General features: G+C 36.0%; 1 protein-coding gene across 1 annotated transcript in view; it reads right to left on the bottom strand.

Annotated features, from left to right (window-relative positions):
• The window catches only part of LOC150022148 (sodium channel protein type 2 subunit alpha), a 112,988-nt gene that overhangs the window by 61,742 nt on the left and 27,898 nt on the right, over positions 1-23,348 (bottom strand). The window contains exons 12-14 of the mRNA XM_090280407.1: positions 18,887-19,234; positions 15,136-15,268; positions 10,440-10,678 (exon numbers count right to left, since the gene is read on the bottom strand). Coding sequence (XP_090136533.1) covers positions 10,440-10,678; positions 15,136-15,268; positions 18,887-19,234 — 720 coding nt within the window. The remainder of the gene's footprint in view (positions 1-10,439; positions 10,679-15,135; positions 15,269-18,886; positions 19,235-23,348) is intronic.

Here is a 23,348-nt window from a genome sequence, read left to right as displayed (position 1 = left end):
TGATGTCTGCTATCGTGATTCTTCTGTTTCAAGATTGCTTTTGCTATTCGGGGTCTTTTTTGGTTCCATATGAATTTTTGGAGGATTTGTTCTAGGTCAGTGAAATATGTCATTGGTATTTTAATAGGGATTGCATTGAATCTGTAAATTGCTTTGAGTAGTATGGCCATTTTCATGATGTTGATTCTTTCCATCCAAGAACATGGTATTTGCTTCCATTTATTTGTATCTTCCTTAACTTCTTTATTCAATGTTGCATAATTTTCAGTGTACAGGTCTTTTATCCCTTTGGTTAAGTTTATTCCTAGGTACTTTATTTTCCTTGTTGCTATAGTAAATGGTATTTTCTTTTTTGCCTCTGTCTCTGATATTTTATTGTTGGTGTACAGAAATGCCTTAGATTTCTATATATTTATTTTGTACCCTGCTATTTTGCCAAATTCACTTATTATATAGAGTAGTCTTTTAGTGGAGTTTATAGGGTTTTCTAGGTATACTATCATGTCGTCTGCAAATAGTGATAGTTTTACTTCTTCTTTCCCAATTTAGATGCCTTTTATTTCTTTGTCTTGTCTGATTGCTGTGGCTAGGACTTCCAACACTATGTTGAATAGAAGTGGGGAGAGTGGACAGCCTTGTCTAGTTCTTGATATCAGGGGGAATGCTTTCAGTTTTTGCCCATTGAGTATGATGTTGGCTTCAGGCTTCTCATATACAGCCTTAATTATGTTAAGGTATGCTCCCTCTATTCCCATTTTGCTGAGTGTTTTCATCATAAATGGGTGTTGTACTTTATCAAATGCTTTTTCTGCATCTATAGATATGATCATGTGATTTTTGTCTTTCATTTTGTTTAGGTGATGTATTATATTTATTGATTTGCGAATATTAAGCCATCCTTGCATCCCTGGGATGAATCCCACTTGATCATGGTGTATGATCTTTTTGATGTATTGCTGGATCCTGTTTGCCAAAATTTTATTGAAGATTTTAGCATCTATGTTCATCAGTGATATTGGCCTGTAGTTTTCTTTCTTTGCTGTGTCTTGACCTGGTTTTGGGATTAGGGTAATACTGGCTTCATAGAAAGAGTTTGGGATTTTTCCCTCTTCTTGGATTTTTTGGAATAGTTTGAGGAGGGTAGGAGTTGGTTCTTCTCTAAACGTTTTGTAAAATTCGCCTGTGAAGCCATCCGGTCCAGGGCTTTTGTGTGCAGCGAGATTTTTGATTACTGTTTCAATTTCCTTCTTTGTTATTGGTCTGTTGAGACTTTCTACTTCTTCTTGATTCAGTTTTGGAAGGTTATATGTTTCTCGAAATCTGTCCATTTCTACTAGGTTGTCAAATTTCTTGCCATATAGTTGTCTGTAGTAATTTCTTATAATTGTTTGTATTTCTGAGGTATCAGTCGTGATTTCTCCTCTTTCATTTCTGATTTTGTTTATCGGGGTCTTCTCTCTTTTTTTCTTGATGAGCCTGGCTAGAGGCTTGTCAATTTTGTTTATTTTTTCAAAGAACCAGCTCCTAGTTTTGTTGATTTTTTGGATTGTTCGTTTAGTTTCTATGTCGTTTAATTCTGCTTTGATCTTGATGATTTCCTTTTTTCTTTTTGCCCTAGGCTTTGTTTGTTGTTGTTGTTCTAGTTCTTGTAGCTTTAAGGTTAGATTTTTTATTTGAGATTCTTCTAGTCTTCTCACATATGCCTGTATTGCTATGAACTTCCCTCTTAGGACTGCTTTTGCTGTGTCCAATAGGTTTTGGGCTGTTGTGTGTTCATTGTCATTAGTTTCTAGAAATTTCTTGATTTCCTCTTTGATGTCATTGTTAACCCTTCATTATTTAATAGCGTGTTATTCATTCTCCATGAGTTTGGGTGTCTTTGATTTTTTTCCCTGAGGTTGATTTTTAGTTTCAAGGCATTGTTGTCTGAAAAGATGCTTGATATGATTTCAATTTTCTTGAATTTGTTGAGGCTTGTTTGTGTCCTATTATGTGGTCTATCTTTGAAAATGTCCCATGTGCCTTTGAAAAGAATGTATATTTTGCTTCTTTGGGGTGAAAAGTTCTATATATATCAGTTAAGTCCATGTGGTTTAGTGTGTTGTTCAATGCCTGTATATCTTTGGTGTTTCTTTGCTTGGATGATCTGTCTATTGTTGATAATGGAGTGCTGAAGTCCCCTACTATGAGTGTGTTGTTGTTAATATCCTTCTTGTGGTCTTCTAGTATTTTCTTTCTGTATTTGGGTGCTCCTATGTTGGGTGCATGTATGTTTATCAGTGTTATATCTTCTTGATGGATTGTTCCTTTAAGTATTATGAAATGTCCTTCTTTGTCTCTTTTTATTGCCCTTGCTTTGAAATCCGTTTTGTCTGATATGAGGACTGCTACCCCAGCTTTTTTTTTTCAGGTCCATTTGCTTGGAATATTTTCTTATATCCCTTTACTTTCAGTCTATGTAAATCTTTTGTTTTGAGGTGTGTTTCTTGTAGACAGCAAATATGTGTGTCCTGTTTTCTTATCCATTCCATTACCCTATGTCTTTTAACTGGAGCATTTAATCCATTTACATTTAAGGTTATTATTGACATGCATTTATTCATTGCCCTTTGTACCTCTGTTCCTCTCCTCTCTCTTTGTTTTTTCTCTTCCTTTTTCTTAGAATATTCCCTTTAGCATCTCTTGCAGTGCTGGTTTGCTGGAGATGTATTCTTTTAGTCTTCCTTTGTCAGAGAAACTCCTTATTTCACCTTCTATTTTGAATGAGAGCCTTGCTGAGTAGAGTATTCTTGGTTGTAGGTCTTTGTTTTTCATTGCTTGAAATATTTTTGACCATTCCCTTCTGGCTTGTAATGTTTCTGTTGAGAAATCGGTTGATAGCCTTATTGGAGCTCCCTTGTAAGTTATTTGCTGTTTTTCTCTTGCTGCTTTTAGGATTCTCTCTTTGTCTTGGAATGTTGCCATTTTAACTATGATGTGCCTTGGAGTAGGTTTTGGGGGGGTTCCTCTTTATTGGAACTCTCAGTGCTTCTTGGACTTGCATAACTTTTTCTCTCATCAGGTTCGGAAAATTTTCTGTCACTATTTCTCCTATCAGATTTTCAATTCCATGCTCTTTTCCTTCTCCCTCTCTTATTCCGATGATCCTGATATTATTTCTTCTAATGCTATCCTGTAATTCCCTTACATCTTGTTCATATTTTTTCAATCTTTTTCATTTTGCTGTATCATTTGAGAATTATTTCCTACATTATCCTCTAACTCACTAATACGATCCTCTGCTTCATTTAGTATGCTTTTGACTAATTCTACTGTGTTTTTCAGTTCAGAGATTGCATTCTTCATTTCTTCCTGGTTCTTGTTGATAGTTTCTATGTCTTTTTTTATGCTGGTGTAGTTCTCTGCAAGTTCCCTGTAATTTTCTTGGAGCTGTTGGTAACTTCCTTGGAGGTTGTCATAGTTGGTTTTGAGGTTTTCGAGCATATTGAGCTTCTCCACCACCATAGTTTTGAATTCCATGTCTGACATTTGGGCTATGTCTATTCCATCTACCTCTCTTTCTGGTGATTCCCCTTTTCTTTTCATTGAGAGGTTGTTTCTGCGTCTTAGCATGTTGGATTCTTCTTGTCTGCTTTTGTTATTTGGATTTGTCTGCTTTGCCTTCCCACCTTTGTGGTATGAGATTCTTTATGGTAGATCTGGGAGTTTCAGTGGTGCAGTTTCTTTGATCTCCTGAGCCCGATGTTCTTGGGGTACCTTTTATATCATTTGTTTATGCTGTCTGGTTGTATTTCAGATGCTTTTTGTTAGGATCTTCCTTCTGGCTAGTTGATTGAGAGTCACTCTATCCACTTAATCTTGAATTCTTTTGTGGAGATGTCAGTTCAGCCTTTGTGTGTTGTCTTGTTTTTCTGTATCCACAGCTGGTCTAATGAGGTGGGTCAGAGGTTCCTGTTCCTTGCAGCAGTGGGCCCCCGCACTGTGCGTTCCCTCGGTGTCTGTTGGAGCAAGCCAAGGTGTCTTTGCAGGCACGCCTGTGAGCGGGTAAGGTGGCCCGAGAGCCTGCCTCAGGCCTGTTGCGTAGCGCTCCGGGAGTTTCCCAAGGTGGCCAGGGAGTTATCCTCAGGCCTGCCGCACTGTGCTCCAGGAGTTGGTCTCTCACCTGCCAGTGCTGGGCCCCAGACACCCGTGTACAGTGGAAGTGAGCGATTGGTGCCTATTGATGTCGGTGAGGTATTTTTGCACTTGTGCGCCCCTGCTAGCCCAAGGCAGCTGGGGATCTAGCCTCAGCGCAGCGCTCCAGGTGAGTGTCTGTGAGTCGCTGCTGCCTGCTGTTCCGGCGCCACAGCTGCCCACCATTCCCGCACCCACCTGGGCGGGTACGCGCTGAGCCCGAGCGAATGCTCTGCGTTCCGGCGTGGCACTCGGGCCTGGCTCCCACTGGAGCTGGCCATGGGCAACTGCGCACAGTCTTCTGTGTATCCAGAGGTCCCTCCCTGTGCCCGTTTGGGCACTGATCTTATGTCTGTTGGGGTATGTCCGAGGGGACCCTGGACTCTCGGCCCTGCGCACCTGGGCCAGTGAATGATGGCACTTCCCTATGCATGCCCTGCGACCCAAGGGGAGGGTTGGGGAGTGAGCGCACACACCTCTGCGCCTGCACTCCTCAAGAATGTACTTTCACCCCCAAACTTTCCCCCCCCCTCCGTAGTTCACAAGAGAAAAATATAAAGAAAAAAATTACAATTTCACTTGCTCAGCAGCATGCTGTCTCCCGTCTTTCAGCACCTATGCCACCTGGTCAAGTCCTGTCTCTGCCAGCCGGTGGAGATCCACTTTCCTCCTGACTTTCCTCTGGGGAAGGCTGTGGTCGCCAAAAAGTCTTTGTGTCCTTTCAGCCGCAGCTCGGGGAGCCACCCCAGTCAGGAATCCCGTTTCGTCCCTTTTTCTTCTTTCACTATCCTCACTAAACAGGTTGTTCCCAGATGGTTTTTCTCTAATCCAGCAGTGCCAAGGCTCGACTCCTGCCAGTGTCCAGCTGCTCACTGAGATGTTCTGTCTGCAATTAGTCCAAACTACAGATGGGTCTCGGGAGCCTGAGAGTGCAACCTCCCCTCACTCCTCCGCCATCTTCCTCCTGGACTTTGCTTTATATTTATCCTGTTGATGTTCACTGAGATTTTATAATTTATTTATTTAATTTTTCTTCTTTATTTTTATTGTTGATATTGTTACAGATGTCCCCATTTCTCCCACCTCCACACAGCTTCCATCTCCCCTTCCCTCTGGCTAAGTTAATATTTTTCAATAATTTTGAAAGAATTTTGGTATCATCTTGTTACAGAAACAGGGGTGTCCAAAAAACCCCAGAGTTTATGGCTGGGGGATGGGGAGAAGGAAGCAGCTTTTCAGAATGCCTCCACATGCCTGAGGCTGGTGGCTAGTGTCTTTGTTATGCAAATTAATTTAATGCATCCAAGGCCTAAGGTAGATGGGAGGGGTCTTAGACCAGGGGATGGTATGCAAAAGGCACACAGAGCCTGCGTGAGGTTCTGTGAATGGTCAGAGCTGGTTACCACACCCACTGCATCAGAGGACGTAGTCAGGGATTTAAAAATAAGCGACAGACATTTTAACAAGGCTGACCTGGCGGATTTAACTGGGGACAGGTTGACCGTGGAAATTTAACTGGGGACAGGCTGACCATGCGGATTTAATGGGGTCTGACAATGCAGTTTTAAGGAAGGGACATACCTTGCTTGCTTTGAAAAGGAACAGACTAACCATGTGGATTACAAAGGATTAACTATGCAGTTTACAAGGAGGCTAGAATCCATGAGGTTCTGGATTAAAAGCTGGTGGACACCATAACACAGATGAGGTCTCCCCAATCAGAATTGAATGATTGGCAGCTACTGGTAAAGCTGAACTGTGTTTAGGATGTAGGGAAACGGTATCTCTAAGTTTTCTAAAACTAGCCTGGTTTGGTAGGGGGGGAGGCAAGGATATGTGTTTATGGGTGTTTTAAGGAACATAAAACTTAACGGCAGAAATCGCAAATAATCTAAATCTATATAAACTGTTAAATAAACAATTCTTTTTCTTTTCACTAAACTCTGGTATTGAGAGTTATAATTCTGGCGGTGGGCAATCGGGCCCCTAACTAAAGAGTCTGTGGATTCTGTTTCAATTGGAGCAGCCCAGGGGTTCTGTAACGAGTTTTTCTGAAAATATTTGTTTTGTTCAGTTCTCATTTTTCTCATTCTGGGTCTCCCTTGTACAAATATTAGACCACTCAAAATTATTCTACACATTAGTGAGACTCAAGTTCATTTTTTCTTTCATATTTTTTCCTGCTGTTCAAATTGGATATTTTCTATTGATTTGCTTTAAGTTTAACAACCCTTATGGCATCTGCAATATTCTTATAAACACATCTGAGACACTCTGAACCTCTCCTAGGAAAGACTGGGATTTCTGTCAGTTGCCACTCAAACCATGTACCTAATTAGTGCCAGACAAAGCAGCATCAGGTACCACATTATCAGGCAAATGGATTTTTCCACCCCTAATGCATGTGCAGTTAAGCCCCAGAAGGGCCATTTCCTGACCTTACCTTCATTAAAACAGAGAAAAAAAAAAAAAAAACCACCCCTCTATGGTGATTTAATATGCTAATAAGACATAGCATGTTTAAAGAACTACGTAGTTCCACTGCACTGGTGCCAAGGAGTCCCCACCTCTAAATACTTAGAGGTCAGGCTTAGGCATCTTTTCTGCCTCAATTCTTTTAAAACTGTTTCCTAGCTTTTCTTGTGAAACAGCAGCCATTTCTTTCCCCCTTGAACACTTTCTCTTGCCAGCATGAGCTACTTAATAAAACTGCCTGAGTCTTAATTCTGTGAGTATACTCTTGATTTCTGTCTGGGGGTTCTCAAGAACCCAGGTCACCAGTAACACATCCAGTAAATTTTTCATTTTAGAATTTGTAAGATTTCAGTTATAGAATGTCTAGATGGTTTTTTTAAGTTTTCATGCTTTCTGTTCACCTTTTCTGTTTGTTTATTGCGCCCATTTTTTCCTTTAAATTGTTAAACATATATAGCTCTTCTAAAAGCCTTTTTTCATAATAGTCCCACTAAAATGATTTTTGTTAATTCTATCAATTCAGTCATTTCTGAATATATTTTACTGAGTACTTTTTCTCACTACTGTAAGTCATGTTTCCTTATTTCTTCACATAATAATAATTTTTATGTGCTGTGGATAATATAGAGAATCTTGATCCAATTATTTACCTCTGAAAAGTATTGATTTTTATTCAAGCAGGCAGTTAAATTATAAATTGGTCACCTGGAACTTACAGTACCTTGGTTTAACATTTAATTAGGACAGGGCTATTTTGGTTTGCTCTTGATCCTAGTTAAATCTTTTGGTTTTCTGACTTAGTGTTTACTCCAAAAGCATAGCCCATCTGGGTTTTCAAAGGGAAGATCAAGGTATTCGTCCAATTTCTCTATCTTCATTGGCTTCAAATTCCAAACTCTGTTGGAAAGTATTTCCTTCTATTCTACTTGTATGGAACAGTTTGTATAGAATTGGTTTTAATTCTTTAAATGTTTGGTAGAATTAACTAGTGAAACCATTTTGGCCTAGGCTTGCCTCTGTGGAAACATTTTTTGGTTAATTCAATTTTTACGTGTTAAAGGCTTTTTCAGGTTTTCTGTTTCTTGAGTCAGTTTCAGTAATTTATTACTTTTTAGAGATTTTTACATTTCATCTATATTATCTAATTTGTTGGCATACAATTGTTTTTAATATTCCATATACTCCTATTTATTTCTGTAAGGTCTATAGTGAGGTCCCCCCTTCCTTTGTTATTCCTGATTTTATTGATTTGACTTTTATTTATGCATGCCTATCTAAAGATTAGCCATTTTTGTTGGTCTTTTCAAAGAATGAACTTTTGAGTTTCTTGATTTTCTCTATTGTTTTTCTATTCTCTATTTTATTCATTTTCACTCTTTATTATTTCTTTTCTTATGTTAGCTCAGAGTTTAATTTGCTCTTCTTTCTTTTAGTTCTGAAGGGGTAAGGATAAATTATTTGGTATTTCATCTTTTTTAATTGGCATTCACAGCATGTTTCCTTTAAAGCACTGTTTTATCTGCACTCCAGTTTTCACTTGGTATGTTTCGTTTTATTCTTAAAAGTATTTTCTAATTTCTATTTGATTTCTTCTTTAACCAACTTGTATTCAGGAGTATATTTTAAATTTCCAATATTTGTAAATTTTCCAAATTTATTTCGTTTAAAAAAATTTTTCTTTTTTTTTAGAGAGAAAGAGAGGGGAAAGGAGGGAAAAGAGAAGGAGAGAAATACTGATGTGTGAGAGATACATCAATAGGTTGGTTACCTCTTTCATACCTTTGACTGGGGTCCTGGCCCACAACCCAGGCATGTGCTCTGATCAGGAATCAAACTGGTGACCTCTTGGTTCTCAGGCCAGCATGTAATCACTGAGCCACACCAGTCAGGGCCCAAATTTGTTTCTGTTAATGATTTCTAATTTCATTCTACTTTTTGTCAGAAAAATGTACTTAATATGAATTCGATCTTAAGTTTGTCTTATGATTTAACATACGCTTATCCTGGGGAATATTCCATATGTGCTTTAAAAGAATATGTATCCTATCTATATATATTTTACTATTCCATGATTCACCTCCAGTACAAATTTACCTTCTTTAACACATGAGACAAATCCCACTTTGAATTGTCCATTTGTGGTTTGTCTTTCCAGCAACCACTCTCTCTTCTTCTGGTAATAGCAGACCTAATTTTTTTCTTCGTAATTCTACTCATTTACTGTCTCAAGTGATAAGACAGCATTCTTATTTTACAAAATAAGTATGTTAAACCTAGAACTAGGGTAACTGACTGGCTTAGAAATGATCATGTAACTCCAACCAGGCCAATAATATTCAATTCTTGGGCCTCTGTTAGAGCTACTATTTAGGAAGCATAGTTATTCCATTCAAGGATCTATGTTGGTAGGATAAAAGTTGTGTAGAACATTGCTATCAATAGAATATCCACTCAGAGATGAAGGAAACATAGTGGAAAGAATTAGAGCAAGAAACTGACTCACAATGACATTGACTGAGAAACTGAATCTAGCCAGGTTAAAACCTGCAGCTATGCCCAAATGGACTTTACTTACTTGAGGTAATGATTCTTTTATTTTTGCTTAAGGCCATTTGAGCTGTTTACTAATACTTACCTTCCTAAAGCTTTATTTCATCTCTTGCTCATATTTTAGAGATAATGCTGAAGAGATTCCTATGTAGATGATAATTTAGACTAGGTAAGGGTATTCTCCTTTCCTTTTCTAAAGTTATGTGATTTTTTACTATATCTTACAGTAGTCTCTGAAATAGCTTTCACAGTCTGTGATATAGTGTTCAGACATTCTACTGCTATGCCAATTTCTCAGGGGTACAGGTTTCCCAGTGGTAAAATACAGACGATCACAATATCTACATTAGGACTAACTTTGTAAGAACCTAGAGAGAAAAATTTCATGTAAACAATTTGATACAGTGCTTAGTATAAAACAAGTAGTAAACATATATTAACTTTCTCATTGGATCAGTTAAGAGCAATCTGGAATATAATAAGAATAACAGTCATTACTTCAGAGCCTAAACATATTGTATATTGTACTTTAGGATATATTATTTAATACCTATATACAACCTGATTATATGTTCACATATCAAGTTGAGAAGTGCATAAGAACTTAATAATCCTCTTATATTTTTGCTGTATGAATTTATTCATTTTGTTTCTATGTAAAGGCCACTTTACTTTTATTTCTATCACTCTACCATGTATCCAATGAATGTTAATATAAATTTTAAGTAAAAATGTATGCAAAAATCATCATTTATAAATTCCTAATTTTACAGGAGAAATTCAAACAGAAATAATAACCACTATTTTCCTCCCCAAAGAATGTTTCCTCCCCAAAGAATCCATCTTCAAGCATTTATAAATGTTATTTTAAAATTATCTGACAGCATATTTTATAATTTGGCAAATGTACAGATGTCCTAAAAACCTATCTAAATACTTGAAAAATATATCATGATTTTTAAATTATAGACCACTCTCCTCCATAATTCAGAATCATCTTTCTAATGAATGAGGAATTTGAATTTAATTCTAAATCAAATAGTATATAAGATCTTTGAAATTTTTTTACTGCTTAACTGTAGTGACGTGTATTTTTGTTATTTAAACTTTTGTTGTCCAGGTATACATGGCCAGTTAATTCATATTTAATTGGAGAGTGATATTTATTAAGTGAGAGAGTAAAATTCATTATGATAACCATGAAGTCTTTCAAAGGAAAAAGGAACCTCATTGAGCCTTACCAGGTTCCCGACTGACAGCACACTGCTGAACTGCTCTGTCATGGGATAGTGCTCCATGGCCATGAAGAGAGTATTTAAGACAATGCAGATGGTGATGGCCAGGTCAACGAATGGGTCCATCACAACCAGGTTGACAATATGTTTCACCTTTAGCCATGGTTTACAGCAGTCCCATATCAAACACATGTTAGCAAATTTATACCAGCAGGGTGGACATTTCTGCCTGGATTCTTCAAGTTCTGTAAGAAAAAAGTTAGAATAGTCATGAAAACTGCTTACTTTATATTAAGAAGCTTTGGTTAAAATTGAAAGTGATTTTTAAAAACTCTAAAAAATTTTAAAGGCCTTATGGGTTAATCTGATGATGGAGCAAGAAAACATTTATAATGGATTAGCTGTCATAGAAGACATGGGCAGAGAAAGGTTAGTAAACTTTCCAAATTCATCTTGGCTAAGCATAGTTTCTGAGATTCTATCTGCAGTATTAAACTGTCTGATAATTATCTTCAAAGCTATCAGGAGCTAATGGGTGGGATTTGTGTTAAGTATACTGAAAACCCATCCATGCTTCAGAGAAAGCAAGATTATATATATATATAAAGTATTCCTCTTAAGAGAGGTCCTAAAAACTTTTGTTAGTCATGCTCAATTTCAGTTTCTTGGATTACATATGTTTGTGGGTCTTTTAATAAAAGTTTGCCAATGCCACCACTCTTAGTCATAAAGTTTCTAATTAAGCCTCATTAGATATAGGATTGTATATTATTCAACAAGATTCCTTTTCTTAATTTAACTAGAGGGTATAAAATAAGAGGAAATATCCATTACAGGAAACTGGGCTCCTTGCTATATAATAAATCCTTGTTTCACAAAATGGGACTTAGGTACTACTGGTAAAATATAAGCATATTTTAGGTGGATATATGTAAAATTCATAAATTTTCATGGTATCCATTCATGTATTAAAATGTGTAACTATCATACCAAGCCTATGATATAAAATTTCATTTAAAATACCTTATTTTTTAAAGATTACAATGATTTCAAAAAGAATTTTAACTAAATAATAGGAGAGAGAAGAGAGAAATGCACAGATCTTTAAGATGATACTCAAAATACTGAAACTTGGTAGCTATTGGAAAAGAATTTTAGGGAATTAGGAAGTGGGAAGTTATCTACTCTCTTTCTTTGGTAAGATCGTTTCATAATCAATTCTTAAGTGGAAAAATTACGCAGAACTTGTTTTCTGGCAATATCATGGCTGTACATCCTACTACCTGCTCTGTTAAATGAGACCACCACTTCTTAGCACTAAAATAGAGGGAAAGATTCTTCTTTCATTTATGGAATAATGGACTCTGGTAAGTCACTTCTATATTACTACTGTGGCAACTGGACTGTCCCTCTAAACCTGGTATAGTCTATGAGGAACTAAACTTTGAAAGGGAAGAAACATCATATGAAATAGACAAACACAAAAATAGGTAATGATTTTTTGTTCTGCTGATAAACAGTCACTACTAAACAATGCTCTAAAGTTTACACTTCCTTAAAATAAATTAATTTATTGATTATTTTTAACAAAATTCTTTTAGGGTAGATTTTTCAATTGCCTCTTTACATATTGAAATTCTTATAGTACACAGCTTATTCACATTTCTTTTTATATGTAATTTTGTAAACAATAAAGAATAGTTGAGTTATAAATCAGAAGAAAATATAACTATAATTATTATGAACTATTATTTTGTAGATGCTTTTAAAACTCCAAAATAACCTCATGGGTATGGTGAAGATAAAAAGATATTATCATTTACAGTAAATAACAAAAGAGAAACAAAAAATCTTTTTCTGTGTACAATCAAGGTAAGTATTTTTTTAAATGTTACCTGTCATTTATTATACAAACAGAAGCAAACAGTAATTGTGTAGGAAATAAAATAGATCAGAAAAATGCTCAAAATTGGAAATTCAGAGGGTGTTGTTCTTCTTGACACCAGTAGCAAAGCTGTGCAAGTTCTAAAATAAAATTGTTCAATTATTCATGCCAAGAAAAGGAGAATTTTATATTTTGAAACAACAACAAAGGGCGCAGGAGAGAATTACAGCCACTGCTCCATTATTCCTGTGTGGGTTATCCACGCTGAGACTCCCTTACAGTCCACTTTACACTTTTAGTTGGCCTTACTCAATTCCTCTGGTGCTTCTAACTCACCCTCCCACTATCCTTCTCAAGGATGTGACCAGGAAATATATCTATATGGATTTAACATTTTGATAAACTTGAAAGGCAAATAATTTATTTTTGTTTATCTCCTACAGTTTCACTAAGCATCAGGCAATTCATTACCCTGGACAATGGAGACTTGGCTGTAGTTCAAAGGAAGGAAAACAAAAGTTGCCAGCCGAATCAATAAGCCTGATTCATAGAAAGAAAAGGTGAACTAAATCATAATTAGACACAGAAGAAAGGATCCTCAAACAAACATTATGTCAACTTAAGAAATATTTCCACCATTATCAGGAACAACAACAACAAAAGAAGTATATAAAGACACCTCTAGTATGCATGTATATGCTAAGTATTGCTAACAACAAACTTTGATCAATGTCACAAAGTGTTTAGATATCATTGAATGAAGAAAAGTAAGCTTTTCATCCTATACAAGCAAAGGAAAATGAGTAAAAACTTAGCTGTTGTCTCTCACAAAAATATAAGGTCAAAAGCCTGCAGATAATAGAATCAAACACTCAGTCTCCTGCTCCCTCAGTTCCACTTATTTTGAGGACATCCTTTCCTCCTAAGCAACTCCTTGGAACACATTCCCACAGAGGCGATGTGGGTGCACTCATTTGGAACTCTGTATCTTAATGAGTAGACAAGTTCAATCTTGTGGTGAGTTGATGTTTTCTAAGTATTTCTTATGTTGCCTCAAATTTAATGCTATCAGAAGTTCGAAGTAGGACCGTTGATTTAGACTTACCCTGTCTCCTTCTCTACTTCTTGCTTTAGGGAGCAGACATGCTGCTGACATCGGTAGCAGAACCACTGGCAGCTTCCTCTCAGTGGTTTTGCTATGGCAAGGAGCAGAAGACCAGAGAATCTTCAAAAGATTTACCTGGAGGGACAGGGAGGAGCAAGCTACTGGCAGCTGGGGGGGAAGAGGGAGTGCAAGCTAATGCAGGTGAGGTTGGGGAAGAAGTACTGAGTTTAATATTCCATAGAAATCAGGAAAAAGATTTCTGATACTGCATTAGGACATTACGAAAACTGGGTGTTGTAATACTGACATGTCTGTGATATATACTGTCATCTACACTGTGAGTTTTTTTCTGTTTGTGGCTTTTAGGTTTTTGGTACTGCTGTTAGTATCATGGGATTTTTCTATTCAGACTGGAAAATAATTATTCCAAGAACCTATCTAATAGTAAGAGAAACTATGACTAAAGATAAGAAAATCATGTGCAGAGGCTCTGACTGGTTAGCTGTGTTTGTTAGAGCATTGTCCCAATACTCCAAAGTTGGGGGTTTGATCTCTGGTCAGGGCACATAAAAGAAGCTACCAATGAATGCATAAATAAGTGGAACAACAAACTGATGCTTCTCTCTCTTTCTGGCTCTCTTTCTCCCTTCCTCTCTCTCTTTAAAAATCAATTTAAAAAAAGGTCATGTGCACTTGTGTTCTCTTGCTCTCTTTCTCATTTACATCTTCCTTTTTCCTTTGACACACCTACACACACACTCATACACACACACACACACTTGGGAGAGGCTGGAAAAGGGGGGGCTTATAAAGGAGAAAAGGGGAAAGGAGGGTAAGGGAAGAGAGTAGAATATATTTTATATGAAAGTATTTTCTAAATACTTGAAGTTGATGTTCCAGTTCACTTAGAGTATAGAAAAACACACACATATATATATTATCAAAAACAACAAAAATAAAACAATGAATAATAATGTAATATTTATTGACTGCCTTCTACATGCCAGGTACATAGGTGTTTCATATATGATGCCTCACTTAATCTTACAACAACCTTATGCCTAAACATCATTATCCAAATTTTATTGATGAAGAAACTGATAGTCACAAACTAATACATATAACACATGGCAGAGCCGACCACTGATCACAGATGCAATCCCCAAAGTCCTTATTTTGGCCTTGTAAGATCCAGATCTCTAAACAATATGTTAACTACTCAGAAATAATCTGCAACTAAAGAGAAAGCTGTTATAATACTCTGATCAGAGAGAGGCAAAAGTAGTTCTACAAAAATTTGAAAACTTTGCTTCTTTATCTCAAACCTTAATTTCCATTTTTCCATTTACATTTCTGGTTAAATCAGAGAATTTTACAACTTGTGTCTCAAGCAGTCACTTCAATTCTACTGGGTTATGGCTTAGCATCCTTATAAAAATAAGCGTATTCATTACACTCCTTTTCAATGTCATACACTCAGCAAATTTCAACAGTTTAGCAGTTAATCTGTTAAAGTAGTATTCTAAATATACACTGAATTTGCAGTAGTTTCCTGGATGCTAAATGTAAAAACCTATAATAGATGGTAGAATAGGTGTGCTGTACATAGATGTGGTTTTAAGTCAGAAAGAATTTTCTTGTAATACATGGATTTTTAAAAAATCATTACCAAAGCATCACCAAGTAGCTATGCTGTAACACTTTTGACTTACCTTCCATGGTGTTGGTCAAAATACTTGCTATACTCATTGCTCTTTGCCTTGATGTAGGATCTTCCAATAAATCCATGGAAACATGATAAGAACTAGACCGTCTCTTTCTTATTTCTGTTTCAGTAGTTGTCCCCTAAAAATAAAATTTCAGATGAAATTTCAGGGCAGTGAAACTTAAAAGCATTTCTATAATATGTGCAACTTAACTAAATGTTCACCATACTTTCTCAGATGTGAACAGCTCATTAAAACATTGCGGGAATTGTCATTCCTGAGAAGTGTTTGAAAGCCTATCAGATTCTTAGTTTGAAGGAATGCTTGGGTTTATAACCAATATGGACTCTTCTAATTCTCTCATCTTAGAGCTTTGGGTGGTAGGGACCTGGCCTACTATTGAATAGATAACGTCTTAGTAATTCAACCAATTCCTCCCAGAACTTCATAATGAAACATATTGTTCCTTCATTTAATCTCAGATTGAGTTATTAGTTCTTTATAGACACATATTCATGGGGTTTACTGTATAAGAAGAGTTCTTAACTCTCCCTAATATGTATCAGTAATAGTTTCCTTAAAATGTGAATTCCACTATAAAATCCATATGTTCATTATACACAGGTAACAAACACGTCCCAAGATCCTTAATAATAAAACTAAATATTAGAACTAATATGTAACTTTTTTACATTAAAAAAAAAAAAACCCTCCATTCACAAAACAACTCATCCTTGTCATTGAAACTTGAAGGTGATACCACCTTTTGGTGTGTGTGTGTGTGTGTGTGTGTGTGTGTGTGTGTGTGTTTGGTGGAGGGAGGGGGGTCTTTGATTTTTAACAATAATATGATGATTTGATACTTTTACAAAATAAGGTCATCAGAATTTCAATTTGGGCAGAAATTTATTCCTACTTTTAAGAGATCAAACAATTAAGTTAATTATCACAGAAATAGGGCAAAATGAGCATTTTAAATCCAGGTCTGAGTGCCAATAATAAATAAGAAGTTACTTTTAGTTCTTTGAAAAATTTCCTTATTTTTCAAATCACAATATAAGTCCTGTTCATCTCCTTTGACCTTATTGTGATATGAGTAACATTATTGTTATCAACCTGCACACCTCTAATGCATATATATCAAAAAACAAAGTTTCCATTCAATTGGTATGATTGTCATTAATGATGATAAACATCCTTAAATGGCACTATGCAATTAATTTTATGGTAAAAGATAAGTAAAATTAATGAGAAAAGAAGTAACCCTTCTCTGAAACTAAAGCTCTTTAAATCAAAATGTTGTCATTCAAAATTTAAAATACCTTGCCTGGCCAGAGAGAGGCAAAGTTTTTAAAGAAAAAACAAAACAAAACATTACTTACAGGTCCACTTGTCCCTTCTACTCTATACCTATCCTAGGCATGTCTAATTTTTAATGATAGATTTCAAAACCGATAATGATATTCTAGAGGAAAACTTTAAAATTAAATTGCTTAAATTGAATTTATGTGTAAAGTACAAGATACTGTGTGTTTTAGAGCCAGTAATTTGCCGGTAGCTGTTCATGTTCTATTCTCATTTCTCCTCTTCAGTCTCTCAACACTGACTTCTGTCTGCACCTTCAGCTCACGCTGCACCACAGTGACCTGCCTCATAGAATCTGACTGCAAGATTGAAGACTGGAAATGGGAAACTGGGAGTAAAGGGATCACACTAGGCTGTGCTTCAAACTGGCCCCAATTTGCCTTCAGAGATTTAGTACATCTTTTCTGATAGGACAGGAATTTTATGGTAAATTACTGATAAATGCTAAAAATTTTCTGACCGGCCGACATTTTCTGTGCTCTTAATCAATGAAGGTGTGCATTTGTTTTTGCTTGCTCAGTTAACAAGATCAGTGATGCTCATACTTCATTATGTGTATGAACCCTGTGGATGCTTTTCAAGGAGGAAGATGCCGTGATTTTGTTCTTCTCTGTCTGTCTGTCTGTCTGTTTGTCTAAGTTTGGACTGACCCTGGAAACTCCATTTTTTCTTTCCTTAAACCACTTTATTGAGGATTGATTGACACATAAAAAGCTGTCTATATTTAATGTATACAACTTGATGAGTTTGGGGTTGGGTACACAACCTGAATTATCACCAACAATCAAGGTGATAAACATTTCCATCACCTTCCAAAGTTTCCTCCCAGTCCTTTTATTGCTGTTCTTTGTGCGTGTGTGCAGTAAAAACACTTAACATAAGATCTATCCTCTTAGCAAATTCCAAATATGCAATATAATATTGTTAACTGTCAGCACGATGCTCTGCAGTAGACCTCTGGACTTATATATGTTGTGTAACTGAAATTTTGTACCATTTGACCATCAGACTCATGGAAGCCAAAAGGAGAATGGTGGTTGCCAAGGGAGTCGGAGGGAAGCGAGGACTCTCTATTTTTAAGAATCACCTTGGTAATTTCAATATAAGTATTCTGAGGGTGAAGTATATTTTGAGAAACACTGGGTTAAAATAAAAGTTTGTTTCCTTAGCCATCTCCTTTTCCATTTAAGGTAGTTAAAAATATTCAATGGGAAGTAATGTTGCAATATGGATACAATGTAGGTTCAGGATCCAGCACACCTGGGGTCAGATTTTAGCTCTACTATGCATGGGCCTCAGTTTCATCCTGTGAAATGGGTGTAATATCAGTATTTATGATAAAGGCTTGTTGTGAGGATTAAATGAATTAACACATATAAAGCGTTCTGAACAGTGCCTGGTATATAGTTAGCTATGATTATTTTTAAAGAGAAGTTCACATTCCCTCTGCATTCTTCTTGGTTCCTTCACTACAAAGTTCCACTTTTTTCATGATTTGATTTGACTCCAGAATACTTGGACATTTTTCTGGGAGAAAGCAGTGGAAAGAGGCCATGAGAAAAATGTGAAGAAGATCAACGGTTATTTATATAATGCAGGGAAAGAAGCTCCTCTGTTAGGTGAGGGAAAGCTTACTCTATAGAACTTTAATGGGGCTTAAAGAGTTTGTCTAACTATAATAAATGGAAATGTGTAAAAAATAATAATACAAAGAAGATTTAAATGTGATTCAGCAAACCATAAAATGCGACCAAATGACATTGCTAGAATATTTTTATATTGGCAAATGAAATCTTACTTAATATCAAAGTTGAAAAGCAACATATGTTTTACAAAGGAAATGCCAACAATATATCACTATGTGTCTGGTATCAAGGAGAAACCTTTTTCCAGAAGCTTGATTTAGAGCACCTTTGTTTATCAAAAAGAATTCAGAACAGTAATATAAAAATTGAAATCTGCTCTAAAAATTGTAACACATGACTTTACCAGGTACTTTGAGTGGCTTCTTTACCACACAAATGTACAATAACTGGAGTCATTTTAGTGGGTGCTAAAAATATGGTAACACTCTGACCTACAAAGAGAAAGAACGTTGCTCTCTCCGCAGGACTTAGATGTATTTAGTAATAATATCTACTTCTGGCGGAAGTGTCAAATTCTCATTTTAAAGGAACGATGATAACAAGATCTTTAAAATAAGTATTGATATCATTTCTTACATTTAACTTGATTTTAGTAAACATTATGTTTGATAAAACTGTTGCTGTGCTTTTTGGCAAGCCTCATACTGTAGTAATAATGATGAAGGAAGGTGGAAATGAAAACATTCCGGCCTGCTCCATCCAGCCTCAGCTCCCTTCCCAAGAGCTGCCGTGTTCACTGGCCTCACCTCTGGCAGGAGCTGTCCGGCGGGCGACGTGAGGGCTGACGGGCCGCCCACCAGGGAGACCACTCCGTTGCAATCCACTGCGCTGTGCATCTTCCCATTCATGGGCAGAATGGGGAGCACCCTGGAGGCGCGGCTGGCCTGGCTGACGTTGCTGTGGCGCCGCTCGCCATGTCTGCGTGGTACAAACAGAGAATCTCTTCGGCTGTCGTTGTCTTCAAACGTGCTGTGCTCGTCATCAGCAAAGTCATTCTCGGAACCAATATCCTTCGCTCGACCTCTGAAGCTGAAAAGACTCGCTCTACTGTTGCGTCTTGGAGAGAAAAGGGAGCCGCGGATGCTCAATAAAGACTATGAACAACAAGAAAGAAAACAGAAAAACAGATGAATAGAATTAAGAGCTGGCAGCCTGAAAAATATGAGACTTGAGTCATTGCTTCAGAATTGCTGACCTATCTACAGGTAAGTCATTGGACAGGTGGAACCAGGGGATCCTTTCGTACCTGCTGGGAGTTGAGAACTCCCTACCAGGTTCGCCTCTTTCATTTTGCTTTCCTTTTTCTCCCTTCCTTCAGTTTTCATTTTCTGTCATTTTCTTCTCCTTTATCCATGCCTTAAGATAGTCACAAGCATGCCTCAACATAGTTTAGTCCCATTACTAACACTGCAAACTGAAAGTTTTGCTAGACACCTCTCTAGAAGCTAATCTGATTTAACAATCCAATGGAAAGCAATTAAAATACACACCTACATTTAGATTTTTTGAAGCCAAAAATATACTCAGCAAGAGCTCACTACTAACCACACCCTGATGCAGATCTTACCACAGAGGAAAATAAAATTCATCTTGCTAGTTGGTCTGTTTAATTATAGTACAAGGAGACGCTTCTTCCCTGCTCTTTGCATATTTTATATCTTCATGAATAAATTAAACAAATCAAGCTGAAAGAACTGTATGATTCATTCCCTGATTTCCACTCTTCTATCTTAAGAAATCTGAAGAACACCATATTTACAAAAACCTGGTTTTCACTAAGTATCTGGTCACAGTCATTTAACAATTTTCTAAACAGCTACATTGTCACAACCATCGTGCAGTTTACTTGATTCTTAAGCACAGCTGCATTGAACACAATGAACCACTTCTTGTTTATTACTAGTCTACTTTCATAACTTCCCTGTAGTGAACACTTGTCTTTGCTTATCTAATATCTATTTTTCTTTATTCTGTTGATAGCACCCTGATTATCCTTCAGAAATCCCCAGGCAAGACCTTGATCCAGGCATAGCCAACGGGTGTATTCTGCACTTACGGCCTTACAGAATAGATTAAAGATGGTCCCTGGACAGCCACCTCTTTCTTTTATAATTGTTGGGAAAGAGGTGCATTTTATATTAGGGTTGGTAAAAATATTGAACACAAGTGTGCAGCTGCAGTGGTCATTTTGCCACCATATTGGAGGAACCTTGGTTAAGATATGGAGAAATAGTTGATCATAATAATATGTTTTGAGCCCTGAGTCCAGCCATGCCTAGAGCTGCTACTCATAGATATAATTTATATGATCTAAAAAGTTTTTTTAAATTAATTCCTGTGATGATTAGTTGGGTTTCTATCACTGTTAATAGAAAGAATACTAATATTGTCTCTTTAAGCTAAAGAGAACTTTTTTCAATAATGCCTACAAAATCTATAATATGTCTATAAACTTTAAACACTGTCTTAGGCCATGTGATCCTATTCACTATTTACATAAAGAAGCACATCTAAGAAGACTGATATGCTTCCCCAACAGAAGTCGCTTGTCCTTTTCCTGTTTCCATGTTTTTTTCATCTTCTATCAACTTCATTAGTAAGATTTATTGTTTTCCATATAACTAGTTACTTCTAAATCTGTCTTAGACTACCCAATTTCTTTCCTGTCTCTTCACAATTAGCTCTAAGGACATTATAGCTACAGGATTTGTGACCTATTGGTTATCATTAGCTCAAAAAGAAAGGCAGATAAGAAATGCTTGGCAATAAGAAATAAAATAGAAGTTATTTACATGTATCACTTTTAGTAAGAGTTTATATTTTAAATAACTAGCACTCAACTCAATTAGAGGCAATAGAAGGGTTGGAGGAAAATAAGTTATAAAATTGCACCTGGTTTCTCAAGGTTCAAAGGTGAATTATGCCATATAAGAGCATAACTTACACATGACAGCTACATGAAAAATGACTGTGTGCCATCTGTTAGCATCAATTTCTATTGCTTACACTAATTATGTAAATCCATTACAATCAAATGCTGTGGCATAAATAAAGGATGGTCAGTAAGAAAAAATTGCCATACTAAATAAATCTCTAATACGCAAAACTTCTTGGTTTATTACAAAATAGGGAGGAAAATAATAACTTGAGAAGGTTAACTATATCTTATAAAAATTTTAAAATAAAACATTCAGATTTCCTTAAGGCTTTATTAGAGATAGAATACTTGACTTCCTTCTCTCCCTTATTGTATACTAATAAGTCAAGTTGGAGTCTTAAGAAATGTTCACTTACTCTACTGAGAAAAGTATAATCTTGCAGTAAGCCTACATTACATTTTTCTAAAAAATATGAGAATAGAAATGGTTATCAACATAATTTCCTTTCTATTATGTCAAACAATTGCTTTTAATACTTTGGAGTTTTGCACTTCTGAAAAATCTAACAAAAGAAAATGGACATATCATCACTATGTCCAGGTTAAGAACCCTTATCTAGCTTGGTATTTTCAGTATTACTTCTAGGAACTTGCAAAGTGGGGTTAGTGTGAATTCAAGATTCTATGTTTAACTCTCTCAACTCTGTCCCTATTTCTTTCTTTCTCTTTTCCTCCATCCCTCTTCTTTCTCACTCTCTCCATTTCCTTCTCCACATTCTTAGCTATTTGTTTGACTATTTCTTTTTTTTTAAGATTTTATTTAATTTTTAGAGAAGGGGGAAGGGAGGGAGAAAGAGGGAAAGAAACATCAATGTGTGGTTGTCTCTCCCACACCCCTAACTGGAGACCTGGCACACAACCCAGGCAGGTGCCCTGATTGGGAATCAAACCGGAGACCCTTTGGTTTGCAGGCTGGTGCTCAATCCACTGAGCAACACCAGCCAGGGCTGTTGGACTATTTCTTTATCAGGTTAAAAAAATAGTCTTTTACTCTTAAAAAAAAAAAAAAAAAAAAAAAAGATACCACTTAAGAAACAAATATTAATTGGGTCAGACATTACAAGTTATATAAGTCAGTGATCACTTACAATGCCCAATAGCTAGGAAATAGAGGTGTGAAGAAGACAGTATTGGGAAAATATTAATGTGAGCTATATTTGCAGAAAGAGATAGGACAGAGCCTAAGCTTTTCAGGTTTAACTATTTTACCAATAATTAGTTTTATTGGATTTGAAATAAAGCAAACTGGAGAGACTCTGTGGTAACTGCTGACTTTCAGTTTCCAATTTAGTGAATTTTACCCTCACCCCTTTCTCCTGTCCCCCACCTTCTTCCTGCCTTTTCTTCCTTTCAAAATGACCAGTGCTATAAAAAGGGGATTTGATTTTTAAGGAACTAACATTTATTAAGATGAATGACTCCACTAATGAAATCACAGTGACTATGAGAACAATATAAATAAGAATGAATAAATGTTGATATTTACTTAAAAACAAATTCTATTTGAAATATTAATTTATAACCACTAGTTTTTTAATTTATTTTATTTTATAATGTTATTTGGACTTAGAATGAATCAGACTGACCTGTAAAATATTCACACATATTAAGCCCAATGTTAGATTGTATATACTATTAAATGTGTGAAGAACAAGTATAGCATTAAATATATGTATCTTTTAAAAGAAATCAAACTGTAAATTTTGTTACCAATTTTTAAAGATATCCTTTCTAATGGCCTGATAAAGTAGAAATTAAAGAATTTCTGAGTTAGACTAAATTTAATAGCTATATGATACTGGGTAATTATTTAACTTCACCGAACTTAAAAAATATATTGAAAATAACACTATGCAGGTTGGCTAGCATTAATTATGACTGTGCCATGCATAAAACAGGCATTTAAGAAATAATACAGCTCTTCTCATCTAGATTGGAGATGAGGATTATAGTACCTACCAAGGCTGTAGTGAAAGGTTTAAATAAGTTTATATTGCAAGTTGCAATGTACTATGTAAGTATTAGCCATTCATTGCTATTACTGTTGTTGTTCAGTTATTATTATTATTATATAAATATTAAGGTGTCACTACTGGTGAAATTGTCTTCTGAGAAATTGTGTATTTCTGATAATTCTCTTGGTCATTTTAAAGACAATTAAAGATCCTAAATTTCAAAGTTCTAACAGCTTGTGTTGGTACCTAAGTCAGAAGCATGCAGTGAATATTTACTATATAAATCAGGGTATTATTTCAATGTCAGTCCCATGT

The sequence above is a fragment of the Furipterus horrens genome, unplaced genomic scaffold, assembly GCF_987537825.1.
Source record: "Furipterus horrens unplaced genomic scaffold, mFurHor1.1.pri manual_scaffold_1, whole genome shotgun sequence".
In the NCBI taxonomy this organism is placed as follows: domain Eukaryota; kingdom Metazoa; phylum Chordata; class Mammalia; order Chiroptera; family Furipteridae; genus Furipterus; species Furipterus horrens.
Note: the sequence above shows the minus strand (reverse complement) of the source record. Positions and strands in the feature narration are given on the sequence as shown.